The sequence below is a fragment of the Spea bombifrons genome, chromosome 2, assembly GCF_027358695.1.
Source record: "Spea bombifrons isolate aSpeBom1 chromosome 2, aSpeBom1.2.pri, whole genome shotgun sequence".
Taxonomy (NCBI): domain Eukaryota; kingdom Metazoa; phylum Chordata; class Amphibia; order Anura; family Pelobatidae; genus Spea; species Spea bombifrons.
The window spans coordinates 116,351,718-116,367,861 of NC_071088.1; the positions used below are offsets into that span (position 1 = coordinate 116,351,718).

General features: G+C 34.6%; 1 protein-coding gene and 1 long non-coding RNA gene across 3 annotated transcripts in view; one reads left to right on the forward strand and one right to left on the reverse strand.

The window, feature by feature from the left end:
* Positions 1-2,506: 2,506 nt before the first annotated feature.
* Positions 2,507-3,960, reverse strand: LOC128473570 (uncharacterized). The gene is made up of 2 exons (XR_008346288.1): positions 3,656-3,960; positions 2,507-3,211 (listed from the first exon to the last, which is right to left on the reverse strand). It is a non-coding gene; the product is annotated as an uncharacterized LOC128473570 (long non-coding RNA).
* Positions 3,961-5,611: 1,651 nt separating this feature from the next.
* Positions 5,612-16,144, forward strand: part of COL2A1 (collagen type II alpha 1 chain) — a 29,599-nt gene continuing 19,066 nt past the window's right edge. Inside the window, exons 1-16 of one of the 2 annotated variants that reach the window (XM_053455819.1) lie at positions 5,612-5,890; positions 8,582-8,791; positions 9,782-9,798; positions 10,152-10,184; positions 10,331-10,363; positions 10,453-10,506; positions 10,627-10,719; positions 12,087-12,164; positions 12,716-12,760; positions 12,867-12,920; positions 13,942-13,995; positions 14,255-14,308; positions 14,934-14,987; positions 15,081-15,134; positions 15,541-15,585; positions 15,781-15,834. In XM_053455819.1, coding sequence (XP_053311794.1) covers positions 5,797-5,890; positions 8,582-8,791; positions 9,782-9,798; positions 10,152-10,184; positions 10,331-10,363; positions 10,453-10,506; positions 10,627-10,719; positions 12,087-12,164; positions 12,716-12,760; positions 12,867-12,920; positions 13,942-13,995; positions 14,255-14,308; positions 14,934-14,987; positions 15,081-15,134; positions 15,541-15,585; positions 15,781-15,834 — 1,026 coding nt within the window. In that variant the 5' untranslated portion in view covers positions 5,612-5,796. The remainder of the gene's footprint in view (positions 5,891-8,581; positions 8,792-9,781; positions 9,799-10,151; positions 10,185-10,330; positions 10,364-10,452; positions 10,507-10,626; positions 10,720-12,086; positions 12,165-12,715; positions 12,761-12,866; positions 12,921-13,941; positions 13,996-14,254; positions 14,309-14,933; positions 14,988-15,080; positions 15,135-15,540; positions 15,586-15,780; positions 15,835-16,144) is intronic. The other variant, XM_053455817.1, reaches the window with a different exon arrangement.

The window sequence follows — 16,144 nt, forward strand, 5'->3', positions numbered from 1 at the left end:
GTGACACCAGTAAATGGTACTATTGCATTACACCAGGATACAGCACAATAAAAGATAAGCATATCTGCGAGCCTTTCCACATATACAGAGGAAGTACCTTGTCTTGAGCTCCTCTAATCATTGGGGGTTTGTATTCTTCCTCTAAGTTTTCAAAGTGGTTTGTCACCATGTCAACCAATGACATACTCCAATCATCAAATCAATTCCATTGGTTGTTGTGATGGTAAAATTCATTTTGAAATTCCAGTATCATATTGTAAACATTGGGGTTCATGCAAAACCCGCAAACTCTACTCTCAACTCACCCACTGAACTGTGTTGACCTTGATTACCATTATATTACCAGAATTTTGGGAGTTCTTAAGCAATTACCATACTGGGAACATCCAGTCTCCAGAACCCTGTTTTTTTTGGGGTGTGGGTGGTCAGCTTGCGACGGTGGTTATTGATACTTGTTTTTATACAAATAAAGTATATTTGTCTGGTAAAACTTGCTGTTTGACGCAAATGCAACAAATCTCTATATTAACACATCTCCCTATATTTATATTGTTTTTAAAGGCAGAACTTAAATTAAAATGTTGGCGCATAGTGCAAAATGTGGATCATTAAACTATAATAAGGTTATGAAAGAAAAAGACATCTACGATTGTCTGTGGTGGCATCATCTACACAGAGAGCAATGAAAATGTAGGACTGGGAAAGGAGTTTTGGAAACAACTGAGAAAACAAACATTAGGAATGCAGTTTGCGAGAGAGTCTACACCGACATGTGTGAGGAAAAAGCCCCTTCAAATATTAGGACCAGGGGTCTAAAACTAAAATAGCTGGTGTTGAGAATGTAAAGGAATCGTCTTCTTGTGACGTGCCTATCTTCACGTGGTTTGTGCTCCTGGAATGTATCGTCCTGCCATGTCTCAAAACTTCACGGTTTGCCTTCCAAAACAGGAAAATGAATGGCATTTTGAGTGGTTCATTGATGGCTTTCATTTATTCCATATTACAACAACAACAAAAAGTTTAGCCCTTTTTAATCGTGGTGCATATATGAGCATGATAAAACTATTGTCTTAAAAGAAACATACCGATTTGTTTTTCTTTTATGGTGCCTTAATGTACAATTCCTTTATAATTAGATTATTTTGCTCATATAATGTTGGCTTATGTGAGGTCAACCTTTACCATATTAGTTACATTCTACTATAATTGAGATCCTTAAAAATATGAACAAAAAAACACCATAGTTTGTATTTAAAACTTAGCTTTACACCGTTTAATACCCTACAGACACGACCCCTAGAGGCCTCCACTGAATTTTTCCACATTCATTTTAGGAGAACAGGAAGTGTCAGCGTGAGTAGAGGGTGATACGTATAAAAGTATAAAGTATAAAGTGTTTATGTGGGATATATATTTATTAATCAGTGACCAGGAAGACTTCATGGATTTCTCTTGTTCCTGGAGATCTGAAAACTTTTTGGACCACGGGCACCAGAGCTATGCAAACTGCAGCTGATGAGCCCTTTTCTTCACCCATGTAAAATCATGTTTACCCCCTAAAAATGTCCCAACCACCTAATTTGCAGTGAATTAAAGGAAGGAGGAGAAAGTATTAATGGTTTACAAATGTAAAGTTGCAGCTTCCAGGGTTTTGGACTTAATTATCATTACAGATATTTTAAAATCAGAACTATATCATTTGTACATTGATTTCAGGTTATCTCAGCTGAAATTGGTGTTTAAAATATCCGAAATTTTGTAAGCACTGGAGGTTATGGCTTTGTTCTCATTTGACACATGTGAACTGATTACAATAAGAAAACATTTGACATTTCTGTGCTACATTCTTCTTCTAATTACAGGTTTCCATAAGGACAGTGGAAAGTGAACACTTCTGCAAGTCATTATCACAATGACATAATCATTTTGTATAGCACAATGAAAATACTGTCAATAGTGGTTCTGTTATCCAGTTTCTTCAGTGGAAATACACAATATAGTTAATTGTTCTAGTAATGGTGACCCAATGCTGATATTATGATGTGGGCACTGAATGCCATATAATTGAATGCCACTCTAAATTTCCATTCACTTGATTGTTCGCTACGACGAATAGGCCATTATTTTAGGCATTTGATAATGATTTAAAGGGAATTAGGAAGGAAAATAAAAATGAGGGCAGCAAAAATACTGTATGAAGCATGAGCTCATTATACAATGCTGCCATTAAGCAAATGCAATAGGCTTGTAAATAAGGACTATAACTCTAGGGACAAATATTAACCACAGTTGTGTGTTATATGTTACCAGTTCTCCTTATGGAACACACCAGAGCTTCAGTGCAGTTTTATTTCACATTTTTCCAAGGTGTAGAATAACTATGGTTCTGTAATGTGTGTGTGTGTGTGTGTGTGTGTGTGTGTGTGTGTATATATATATATATATAAATAGGTTTGGATTTGAAATACTAGTTGGGATGTGATGATTATGATGCAGGATACCAGTATAAAACAAGTTGTCTTTATTAAAAATGTCATATTGATCTCATATTTCATATTGAGCTCACTTGATCTATTGGACAAATCCCAATAGATTAAACGTAATAATCAATTGTAAATCAGAGTAAATGTGCTCCAGTAATGTTGCATTATTTAATCCCCTATTTGTTGTTATTGTTATTTGACAACTCGTTGGGTATTGCAGTACAAGAGCAAGTTGAAAAATAGACATTTAAAAATTAGGCACTGGTGACAGCCCTGCCCAAAAAAAGCTTGCAGTCGGATGAATGAATTGCGGTAGCACAAGCTGTGGTACAAGTATTCACTTGGCAGCCATACTGTCCCATGGAGCCTCTTGTGCTTCCCTTTGCAGAGTCTTGTAATGTCTCCTCCTTCCTTGAAGAGCTTCAGTGCCACCTTGTACCAACCAAAGCTTTGGTGGATTACAGGGGTTATTCTAAGACTATTTTATAATACATGACAAAAACAATAAATAATAATAATAATAATAATAAAGAGCTACATTATATTTAATGTTAAATATTGAGCCTTGAATCAGTTCTGCAAATTACAAATTTAAAAAATAGCTATTTTATCTATATATTACATTTACTATAAAAGGTATATCGAAGTACACATATGCAAATACTCCAAAAAAAACAAAACAGATGAAAGAGTCACTGTCATGACTGAGATGTCCCATAGTTTGAAACCTGTGGACAAAACACGGAAAAAATACATATTTTTAGCAGATGATATTACTAACCAAACTTTAAATTGTACACTTTTTGCTAGTTTTGTTATATCTTCTTAAACACATCCTTATGATATCAATGAAAAGATTTTCAATTGCAAAAAATGTGTTGCAAAACTGTAAAGCATTTTGGAGGCCAAGGAAAATCTTATAACAGTGGCATCCAGCCCATGGGCTTCTAGGTGAAAAGGTTGCCTTGTTGTATGATCTCCATCGTGGATTCCACAGCAGAAGTCTTACTCTATCTCTTCTAATAAACATACATATTGGAGTTTAAATCATTTACCTGAAACTCGGCATTTTCTCAACTATTTTCTTTTTTCTTACCTTTCTATAAATGATACGATAATAAAGCCTACTTTCAAATGTAAAAAATATTTTGTGCAAATTTTGTGCAAAATACCTCAAAATCCACTAATCCAGTAAGGTTGGTAGAGCATTTGGTTATCCTTACCTTCTAAAGAAGAGATGGCAGTGATTGGCTGGATGTTTTAAAGTGTAATTGGTTTAAACCAACCCCACCCTTAGATTGCTTTCCACCAATCAAATATGTAAAGGAAATGCATTCCTATTGGTTTTTTACCTTTGCTTTGCTTATTCCAGATTATGTTAATTTCCATCTTGGCACATTTAGGCTCCTCCCATGAAATCTGGAAGATATTTTTTCAACTAATAACCTAATTTATTATATCTTTAACCACTGACAGAAATATGCAATAAAACCAATATATACATACATATATATTTAATTTGGTTCCAAAATAAGGAATAGTTCACATTTTGCTTGATATGCAACAATATTTTGGAATAGAATTGCAGATCATAAAAAAACAAAGATTACAGTTTACAGGAAAGAAACTGTTCTTACAATAATAACGTTTAAAATGTATAAAAAATAATACATTCATGAATGTAACTAAATAAACAGCCAACAAATCGAGTTATGATCAGAGTAATTTTATGATTTAGTAATGTGGGATATTTAGTGATTCACCTAATATTCACCTGATTTAACTGCAAAAATGTTCACTTACATCTCTGTGGAATACGGTAGCGCTATATCAATTAATAATAATTATATGGTCTAAGTATATTATTCCCAAAGTAATTTATAGTATTAAATATAATATTATTTATAATATATAAATATTATATATATAAATATACACTGGTTTAGCCTTACAGAGATGGGTTCTGCAAACTTGACACACACAGGACAAGTTCTTTGAGAGCTCTAAAATTGCAGAGGGTTATTTCTCACCCACCCTTATAACATGTAGAGCCCAAAAGGGAAAAAAAAGGCAGACAAACATAGATCCCATTCAAGAGGACCACCTGGCCAGACTGACACCAGTTTGAAAACCAATTCCTATCCTTTTCATAAACTTTGTAATAATGAGATCTTTCATGGCTGCCTTAAAATATAGAACATGTTACACAACTTCAAGAATCCACTAAAAATAAGCACCTACATCAAAATTGTATCATTTTAATTGTGTTGCATATTTAAAAAGTGGAATACAAATTTAACCCCTTTCCTGCCATAAGAATGCACATATTGAGTTAATAATGGTGAACAAAAGTTTGTTTAAGGTTACAGGATGGAGATAGAAAGAATGCATAGATAGAAAGATACAAAGGATATACTGGGCTAAATATGTTTTATACCTCTAGGTGATATGTTCTAATATGTAAATACCTTACAGCAGGTTATTAAGGAAATCCCATCATCCTTAAGAAAACAGATGGCTGTAATTGTTGAATGACATTTAAGTTAGATCTGATCTCAGAAAGAAATAAAACTTGGAGAATGTGCTTTGAAAAGTTGAAATAAAATACAAAATCACACATGCTGTGCCCCGAGCCTTTTAAATGTGTTATAATCCAGGAGACACATGGGAAAGTTGGAAGAATCCACAGCCAGAAACTCACAAGAACCGTATGAACCTTGAAGACCCCTCTAGATCAGCTCTCTTATAATCTAAACTTCATCAGAGCTCCCCTGGAAAACTCTTCAGCAGATTTCACTATGTATAAGAGACCTACTTCAACATTTTTTTTTTCTCCAACTTCATACTAAATAGTGGCACTTTTTTTTTTCCCTTGACAGAGGAATGAAAGAGTTTAGGTGATGGGTGGGGGAGGGATGAGAGTGGGAAGGAGTGATTGGGACAGTGGGAGGGAGAAGGGGGATACACAGTGGCAAGAGAGAAAAAGGGACCCTACTGGAGAAGGAGGGGTCTGGTGGGATGGAGAGAGGGCAGAGAGGAGTGGAGAGGGCTCAGATTTCAGCACTGCTGGGGGCATGGGAGGACTAAGATGTGGGCATATACGTTGCCTTGAAGGCACTCAGGACTATAACTTCAGTACCTTGGCCCAGAGCAGACAGTACTAAGTTTCTGCTGGGGCCTGGTACTGGATTCTCCTTCTTTTCCTAAGAGGTCAGCTGCATGAAGAGAAGATAACTTTTGGGGATAGCCAACTTCCTTCTCCCCTCCTTTAAACTTTTTTCCCACAAATATTCTGCATGTCTAACATTTAGACATGTTCAGCTTTGTGGATTCAAGGACTCTAGTGCTCTTTGCAGCCACCCAAGCCATATTATTAGCTGTTGTACGATGCCAAGATGAAGATATCCGTAAGTTACATTTTTATATATATATTTCTTGTAACATTTAACATGTCTCTTATTTGCAGTGGTTATTTAGAACACTTGAAATCTGCCTGAACTGTTCACTTGCTCTTTCCTTTCAGCATTGAAAGGGTTAACCAGTTGAAGTCTTTTTTTCCCTTTTTTTCTTTTAAATAGGGGAGAGAAAATGCATGCAAAATATCAATCTGATGAGGTTACTACTATATGAAAGTGTATATAACCTTCAGAAAAGTTATTCTTGCAAGGATGCTGTATCCTTAGTAACTCAGTACTGTATACCACAAACCTGGCAGTTATAGTTAGTTACTGATTTGATATTGAAATATCTTCTCCAGTTTTATGTTTTAAAATTACAGAATTGACACAATCAAGTTACTTTGGGGATTTGGTATCATTGGATCAGCAACATTTAAGTTTATTTGTAAAGAAATATAATGTGTGTGTTAAAGTATCATAACCATAATCTAATGTAGCAAATCTTACTATTATATGATATGATATACAATATTAAAAGTAGCTAGAATTATGAACAGATGCATGCCTCAGCTCAGTGCCAGTATAGCACCTGAAATTGTTAAAAGTCTAAGTTATTCAACAAGGTAATACTATCCTTAGAGAAACAGCTGAAATAACAATAAAATAGACTTTTAATGACAGAGGACTGTTTTAGACATTTAAATTCCTAGGCTCCAAGTGAGAAGCTGCAATTCTGAGCCCCTGATTGATAGGAACGGGACTAAGAGGCTTCTGTGCCACTTTTAGAAATTACACAGGCATGGTGGCCAGTAGACCACAATAAAACTACCTGTTTTGGGAAATTAAAAGGCAAAAAAGTTATAAGTAGGATCACAATAATTTAGAGACACAAGAAGGTTTAAAGAGCATTCCAGTGCACATCCATGTGTTCTAAAGAATGTATTAAATCAAATACCCTTTTCCTAAAAATGCATGTCTTAATTATTTGGAAATTGAATTAAATGCCTTAAAAATTGCAGTGTAGTTCATAATGAAAATGGCATTATATAGGCTAATTTATATCACCATTGCTGCATGTTTAGATCATTACTCTTAAATTAAAAATTAGGCTAAATTTGTTAATTTAGTTTAACGATAAAAAAATGTAATTTAGCAATTATTCTGGCAAAAAATAGTGGAATATGTGAGAAAAAAACACCTGGCTAGAATGCAGTCTGGGCAATTCTTCTAGGCAAATGCTGGAAGCTTTATTTCTGAGCAGAAATTTTTCAACTTGCTTGGGCAGGTCCCCAATGGTATAAATTCCTCTCTGAGTCTTTTTAAGTATTCACACACTACAGATTGTAAATCTATTGAAAGAATAGTATGGAGAAGGTCTGTTTCTTTGGATTATTGCCATTTTATGTGCTGGTTTGTTCCATTCTAGAAAAAAATGGCTCTAATTCTAAAGAAATCACATCTGCAAAAAAAGAGAAAAATGGGTCAAATATTCAGAGCACAATATTTGTTAAACTTACTTAAGTTGTATTAGAGAGCAGAGTTGTTTTATATGTATAAATTGCAGATTTCTTAATTGGTATTAAGGTTTAACATGAATGTAATGGTAATTTAACCATTCAATACACACTTATAATAATCAGGTGGAACTTACATAAATGTATTAATGTATAGTTAAGGCCAGCTGAAAATATAGCGTAGTATCTCTTATTTTTTTCTTTGAGATACTTATGGATAATATGTATGTAAATATCATTGAATTTAGAGTTATGGCCTGGTTTAAAGGCCTCAATTGAGCATTGTGATTGTTTATTTGCACTAGGAGGATTGGCAGCAATGGTTTCCAGATGGAGTTGAAATGCTGCCCATATTTATATAAACTGCCCCCTGACAGTGAAATGTGAATTGAGTCCTCTGTGTATTCCACAGAAAGGACCATTCATGAAGGGTCCTCTGGGCTACCCAACCCATGTTTGGGACCCAAAGGGAGCTGAGTATAAGGATAAGCACTGCTTGGTAACAATGACTACTCCTTCATAATCACTATTTGTAATCTAGTTTATAATTAATATTCTACTTTTATATCTATAGAGTTTGCACTTGTGCCACCATTTAATTAATTTAACATTTTTATACAAAACAATTTCAGGTCTAACAATTTATACAGCAACTACTACCTGCATGAAGAAGACACATGGAAACAGATTTTCAACCCATTACTATAAATGACCTTAGAAAATCCCACTGTTATAAGTTCACCCTAGTTCATGTTATGATATTATATTACAACTTCCTAAAGTTGCAGCCAATATATATTAGACTGACACCCTCCCCCCTACTCCCAACAGTCCATTCAATATCTTAGTATATATTCTTATATTATTTTCATCTGTTTGGCTCAACACTGCCCCCATCTGGAAATGTCTAGCATTACACAGTATTAACCAAGCCATTTGAAATCCCTGCTTTAATTATATATATTTGCTTTTTTCAACACTTTGAGCAAAAGTTGTTAAACTATATATATATATATATATATATATATATATATAATATTATTCATTTTTATAGAAATAAATATACCAAAACATAATTTTATATGGCAATTTCATAAATTTGTTTTCTTTTTCCTATTTTATTTCTCTGCTTCATCTCTTTTGCTGCTTCTTCTTGCCTTTTTAACTCCTTTACACGTTGGTGCAGAGGACGTAGGGAGCTGCGTGCAGGATGGGCAGAGATATAATGATAAAGATGTGTGGAAACCCGAACCCTGCCAAATCTGTGTCTGTGACACAGGGAACATTCTCTGCGACGAGATAATCTGCGAAGAAAATAAAGACTGTCCAAATGCTGAGATACCTTTCGGAGAATGCTGCCCCATCTGCCCAACTGAGTCATCCTCCACCACCAGTGGTCGTAATTTATTTATTTATCCTCCATAAATAAATTACATGAGTGTACCTATGGATGATGTTTCTCTAACAAACTGTGCATCCATAGGTTCATCGTGCAATTAAAAAGGTTACCTCTTGCATAGAACTACATACAGTCAGAAAGATCTTCTTCAAATAAGAAGGACACGGGGAGAAGACCAAATTCTTGGCTGCTCTCAAGTATAGAATTACCACAATAGGCTAAATTTGTATGTGCTTATTTAGTTTTATGTTTGAAACCACGGGTTATTGGCTTCTATTGCCAAATTAAAGGATGTACAAAATAGGCCACATGCAACATAATTATAAATAGGAATACGTTCTCAGTTTTATTTCAACAGCCAGCCATGTGTCCATTTTAGATACTTTTGTACATCAATGTCGGACATCCTCAGAAAGCTAATCTGGTGAGGGTGGTAGAAATGATAGTTTCATTGTAGCTGAAGGGAAATTAAATGATGAATCGAGGTTCCCTTTTTAATAACATATCAGCACAGGTGGCACTGTAATTGCAAACAGCATTTATGTTTGATTACAGGCCCCTGTGGGTAACAATAAGCAGTTGCCCTGCTTCTTGCTCCACAAAAACATGTTTAACACTTTTAAGCGAAGCTTTGACATCTGTCTTATCTGTGTCTGTCTTGGTGGCCTCCTGTAACTAATAAAGTGCTGTCTTCTAATTAACTGCTATTAATTAGAACAAACCAGTCTTCGGATTGCTCCTTGTCATCTTGTATTTTTTTTTTTGTACAATTATTCTTGCTAACATTTTCTCTACTTAAATGGCATTATACAGGGATACCTTGTCTCATTTCGTAGTAAAGAAAGTCTCTCTTGTCCTCTCTGGCTCCAAGTTAAATATGTTGTCCTTGTTGTTATGTGTCTGTGTTTTTCATCAAACCTATGTATAAATGTTTACAAAAATGATGGCTTATCAATCTAACCTTTCATTATTTTCTATTCTGCATAGGACAAGGAGGCATTAAGGTAATCATTTTGTATTTGTTATCATTATGTTTAATTATCATTTTTAGTCAGTGTAAGCATGATTTAATACATTTGTCTTCATATTAAAAGTTTTACATCATGCCTTGAGCTATGTCTCAACTTGGCTGATGAACTACACACACATTGCCTGGGCCAAGAATCAATGGAACTTAATGTTCCAAGATTCACAAGGTCAAACCATGACTAGCAAAAACATAGTAGAATCAGCTCTTAAAACTGATCCAACTATCAACGTAACTGTTTCACCGTTGGCACATTTTGTTAATATGCACAAAAGTATTATAAAGCACCGCCATTGTTAATTCTTTTTCTCCATTTGCTTAAATTTCTAGGGACAGAAAGGTGAACCTGGTGATATTAAAGATGTAAGTTCCTACTTTTATTGTGACATAATAAAATGCATGATTGTGTTAAAGTTTTTATTTCTTTGATCATTTGTATTATAAACAGTTAACCCATTTCTGCAGTTGACATAAATTATAGAAATTCATATTTGCTCTTTTTTGTACAGGTTGTAGGACCAAAAGGCCCTCCCGGACCACAGGTATACAAGAGAAATATCATGTGTGTACCTTAAGTGATTCATTTTTGTATATCTCAAGCTAACTGTGCCTTATTATTGATGTGTTATAGGGACCTTCAGGTGAACAAGGACCAAGAGGCGAGCGTGGAGAAAAGGGTGAAAAAGTAAGCATGTAAAACATTATTTACCCCCTAAAAATTGTATGTTTGACCTCTTCTAGAGACAAAGTGACTTTGTAAGACTAGGAAATAATATGTTGTGGGTTGATCTTCTTTGCTATTTAGGGTTCTCAGGGACCACGTGGAAGAGATGGCGAACCCGGAACTCCTGGTAACCCAGGACCCCCTGGCCCACCCGGACCTGCTGGCCTTGGCGGAGTAAGTAGGATTAATTCAGACCGCTGCCCAGACTTTGCTAGAAGTCGACACCATTCACACAACAGCTTTATGTTAGACATAGACGTTTACTCTAGATCTCTAAACTCAGCTCCAAGAGCTAAAAGGCCTTACTGTTACAAAGTAACGCACAACAGTAATTCTTTGTAATCGCACAGTTTGTTTGCATTCCTCTGACACGAAATATCTCCTGCAAGCCACTCACTGAAAAAAGATCCCTGGCCTGTGTACAAAAAGATGATTGTCCAAGCCCAGGAGCAGACACATTACTACAACATACATGAACATTTTAATAGGGAGTAGTCACATATTTCATTAATGCTCTGTTAAATTATGTTTTTTTCTCAAACACAAATATGTATGTGAGACATTAGATTGTAACAAGGGTATAAGGCCTTTCTGATCCATTACTTACTATTGTCAGAGAATAGTGGCCCTGCAATTGTATAATGAATAATCATCATAATGATTTTATTGACTTACCAGTCTTTATTATTTCTATTTATTTTGTTTTATAAGTCAATTTGTAGAATTTAAATGATCAACTTTTTATATTATAGTACAAATATTTTGGCAACTGCCCTTGGCACTGGGCACCAAAAGATGGCTTCACTTATCAACCAGACCTTTCCTCCCCATGCGATAGTTTTTGTTTTTTTAAAAAAGCAAGTGATAAAAAATTCAGGATTTTTTCTACTTTACTAGGAAATATTAACCAATAAAAGCCGGGTGTAAACAACGTGTGGCCCCTTCTGTCACCATTAGCTTTCATCTACTAACTAATAAATATATTAGAAATTAGAAAAACACCAAAGGATGCCAAGTAAGCAATGACTTTATATAAAGGCTATAACAATGGTCCTAACTCTAAGGTGCTGAATCTAAGTTTTAAACTCAAACATATGGGTTATAATAATAGATGTTTTTCCTTTTTTATAGCATTTATATCCTGAAGTGATTTAGTTACTTCTTTAATACCTCTACTTAAGAACTTCTGGAAGAATACTGCTCTAGTATATCACAATTTGTATATAATTTGTTACACAATGGACTACAATAAATAAAATTTTCTATATACAGTCATCAAGCTGACCTGTTAACACAAGGAAAATGAATATGAAATGCCAAATGTCCTTTACTTATAGGGAAACTAGCAAAAACACAGTGTTTGCAATAGAATAGAAACATTTGTAGCATTCAGTTTTTACCAATCTTACAAAACTTTATGTGAACCTAAAATCCTTGTGTTTTCCCTTAATTTAAGCATAAATAAAATTCCTTAGGATGGTTGAAATAAATACCAAAAGATTTATTAACTTTTAACCCAAAACTATGTTTGTGTTTTGCAGAACTTTGCTGCTCAGATGACAGGAGGTTTCGATGAAAAAGCTGGTGGTGCTCAAATGGGTGTTATGCAAGGACCAATGGTAAGTTTGTAATATAATTTGCCTAAAAAGTAACTTCATCAAATAACAGTGGCGCCCCCTGGAGGACTGGAGGGTTAATATTGTTCACTCCTAGACATAAAGCCAAAACTACAACCCAAATTAATTGGCAGAGACTCTTGTTTGAATTGGGAGGATTTCAATTTGTCCAAGGAACAGAAACCAGAAAATACTCAAATATAACACTATGCAAGTAAACATAATAAAAGATTTGTGCAAAACGTGGTTGCTTTTTAAACATGCTAAAGGCAGCTACTGGTATACAGAATCCTCAAAGAATTCCGACAGCAAATGTCTGTGTATTTCTTGGCACATGCTGAATGAAACTTAAATACTTCTCAATATGGCTGCCTTCCAACTTCAAGCCTCTAAGAAACAGTTGTAAATAAATAGAGAGATGTGTTAGCTACTATGAAAGCCTTATGCTTACATACTCATAGACCAATTGTAGGGCATTGATTTCCATTTCAGTATTTTTCAGAATGTGGTTATTAAGTTTTTTTTTTAAAATAAAAATGTATTTTTCCTTATAGGGCCCTATGGGACCAAGAGGTCCTCCCGGACCATCTGGCTCTCCTGTAAGTATTTATCTGTCTTATTTTGTTTAATGTTACCCTTTATTTTTTTTTACTTTATTTTGTTTTGATTCTTGCCTTAACATTGTTAATTTGGTTTTCATTATAGGGACCCCAAGGTTTCCAAGGAAATCCCGGTGAACCTGGTGAACCTGGTGCTGCTGTAAGTAACATTTATTTACATGAGCTGGTTACAGCATTGTTGACTACATGACTTAGCAACCCAAGAAGTGCCACAATATTCCATAGAAGACCATGCAAACGCTCCATGAGATCCCTATACTATTATCATGGTGTTTGAGACTGCTTACTCTGTGGCATCTTAAATAACCTATGCAGCACTTGAGATAATCCATCTAACTCCTCTTAGATGTCTGTAATGTGGGAGTTTTATAAAGACTTTAGCATAGGTTATATAAAGCTAGGCCACATATTAGAATTATGGTGGCCTGAAACAAACAGTTCACACACATTGAATCTTAGATACAAAATTATTCTTTTGGAAGGTTTTATTTAGCCACTTTGAGTCAAGGCCCAGCATTCATTCCTTAAGAACATCCCTTAAGATTATCAAGGTGACATAGTGTGGCCTAGCTTTATATAACCTATGCTAAAGTCTTTATAAAATTAGAAAAAAAAACTTTGGCCCTGTTTGTTAATTTCTAATAATAATAACTAGATATCATCATATCCCTTGCACTTAACTTTCCCAACTACAAATAATTTATGCAATGTGCAAAAAGATTCAAATTCATTTTATATAAGCAAATGATGCATGCAGAAGTGCAATTGCAAAATATTATTTCACAATTTCAGTATATCTGTAGTTTACCGGTTTCCTTGGTATAGATTATCCAGATCATATGGCCAGTTGTTTCCATTTAATATTTTTAGAAATAAAAATGTGTCTTGCACATTTAAAACAAACACTAAACAGTATTTAACAAGTATTCAACAATACTGAGAGATTGTTTATACAAAGATATAACACATATCTTTTTCTAATTATTGGCTTTGAAAGCACAAACTCAGCCATAGTTAAAGTAATAGGAGGGTAATGCAAAACTGAACTTCTTGCCTCCTAACAGTAGGGGGAGCTATTTGTTCAGCAGAGGAAATACATTGTTTTGGAAGCTAGGGCTGTTCATTTCCCTGTCTCATTGTGTTTTCTGTTTTTATTATAGGGTCCCATGGGTCCTCGTGGTCCTCCAGGTCCTGCTGGAAAGCCTGGTGATGATGTGAGTTTATATTTGAAATTATAATAAATATATACATATACATTATAGTGTATCATTATTATTATTATTGTTTGCTTAGAAGCTCTTGATACATTTACATATAAAAAAAGAGATAATGTTGCAAATATTTGCTTTGTAACAATTGCGTTTTTATAATATAATATATTATGGTGTTACATGGCTAACTATTTATTCAATTGCTTCTTCACATTTACAGAAGGTTTGCAGTTAAATGTTTGCTATTAATTGATTCAATTAGGGTGAAGCTGGAAAGCCTGGAAAATCTGGTGAACGTGGACCTCCCGGACCCCAGGTAAAATGAACTATGGATCTAATGTTGGGGTGTCATAGAATTGATGGAGTTCTCAATATACACAAGATACTTGATTACGCTATTCAAACATATGCCCTATGCATTATGCACGGTGCATTGTTAAAACCCTATAGGATATGTTTACTTCACTCTATTGAATGTATTCCAATGTACAGTGTCATATTAGTCTCAAAGTGGAACAATTATGCAGCATTTTGAAGATTTGTAAAATAAATTAGTTTGATTTTAATTTTTCATACCAAATGTGGCAGATAGAGGGCACTTAACCTTTGGCTGCATCCAGTGGTAAATCCAGGCCTTGTGAACTGAGATTATCTCGCTCAATATAAACATGTTTAATAAATATATATTGTAGAGTTGCACCATATGAATATTTTTCCTGAAATGTATTAAAAGCAAATGTCCAAGCAATTGTACTTTAAAATATTGCCTATATTTTGGGCAGGCACTCTCTAAGTGGGATATACTGTAGCCTTGTGTATGTATCACATACACTGTAGACCATAGGCCAATGGCAAATAACATAGACCCAGTTTAAAGGCAAAATAATATGTAATGCAGTGACTTGTCATGAAATAATATTGCTTTTCTCTTCTTCTCTTAGGGTGCTAGAGGATTCCCAGGAACCCCCGGTCTCCCCGGCGTGAAAGGACACAGAGTATGTATTAATAATTATTTGTTTCTGACACATAATATCAATTAGGTGTTCTATTTTGTATAATAACTATGTCTTTTTTTTTGTTTAATAAAGGGTTTCCCAGGTCTGGATGGAACAAAGGGAGAATCTGGTGCTCCAGGTACCAAGGTAAGTCTTTACACAAAAGGTGGCAAAATTATTTTTATTATTATTTGATATGGTGGGTAGAGGAAGGAAAGTGGAGTGAAATGGAGGGGTAGGGGGGGAAGCATGAAGCACTATTGAAATAGCAAGGCTGTTTGAAGCAGTAGAACTTGCTTCAAACCTTAGAACTTGAGGGGTCTTGCAAACTGTCTTAATATTAAAGACAGCCTTGCTTTATCCTTTATTATGACTGCTGCTCTTTCCTACAATATGTTGTTTTCAACATCACAAAAGTAGTTTTGTTCTAGACTTTCTGTGAAGCAGACTTCATTTTAAACAAAGATGTACATAAATAAAGCAGTCCCTTTCCTATCATCTGATTGAATATGGTGATATGTTCATTGTTTTACTAATTTGTCTGTACTTCTAGGGTGAAAGTGGAGCTAATGGTGAAGCTGGTGCTCCTGGTCCAATGGTAAGTAGAAGATGACTAGTATGTTTGGAAGCATAGCGTAGATGTTTTCTTGGTTCTTGGTTTTATAAATAAATAAATTAACCATAATGTAATATGTTACATATTATATGTAGCTTTATTCTTAATCTTGTAAATATTTAAAAATAAATATAAGGTGGTACAGTTTTGTTAACCCAAACCGCCCTTTTTTTGTAGGGTCCCCGTGGTCTCCCCGGTGAGAGAGGCCGTCCAGGACCTTCCGGTGCTGCTGTAAGTATTGATAAATTATAAATGCTACGTATTTCAAAATATAAATATGCTCTTAATATATATTAAGTAAACTTGACACACACTAATTCTACTATACCACTTGCTGTATCCATCCTATGGATTTCTCATCAGATAAAAAATGAAGATTATGAAAAAAGAGTAGTATAGAACCACTTCATAAGCCCATGATACAGGCACTCTAATCATAATAACAAGGTATAAGAGAATACATAGGATAAGGAGCAGTCCTGGATCTGTTATAGCAGTAGTTTGTTTTGTTAGGCTAGCTTGAGTGTTATAATTCATGCAG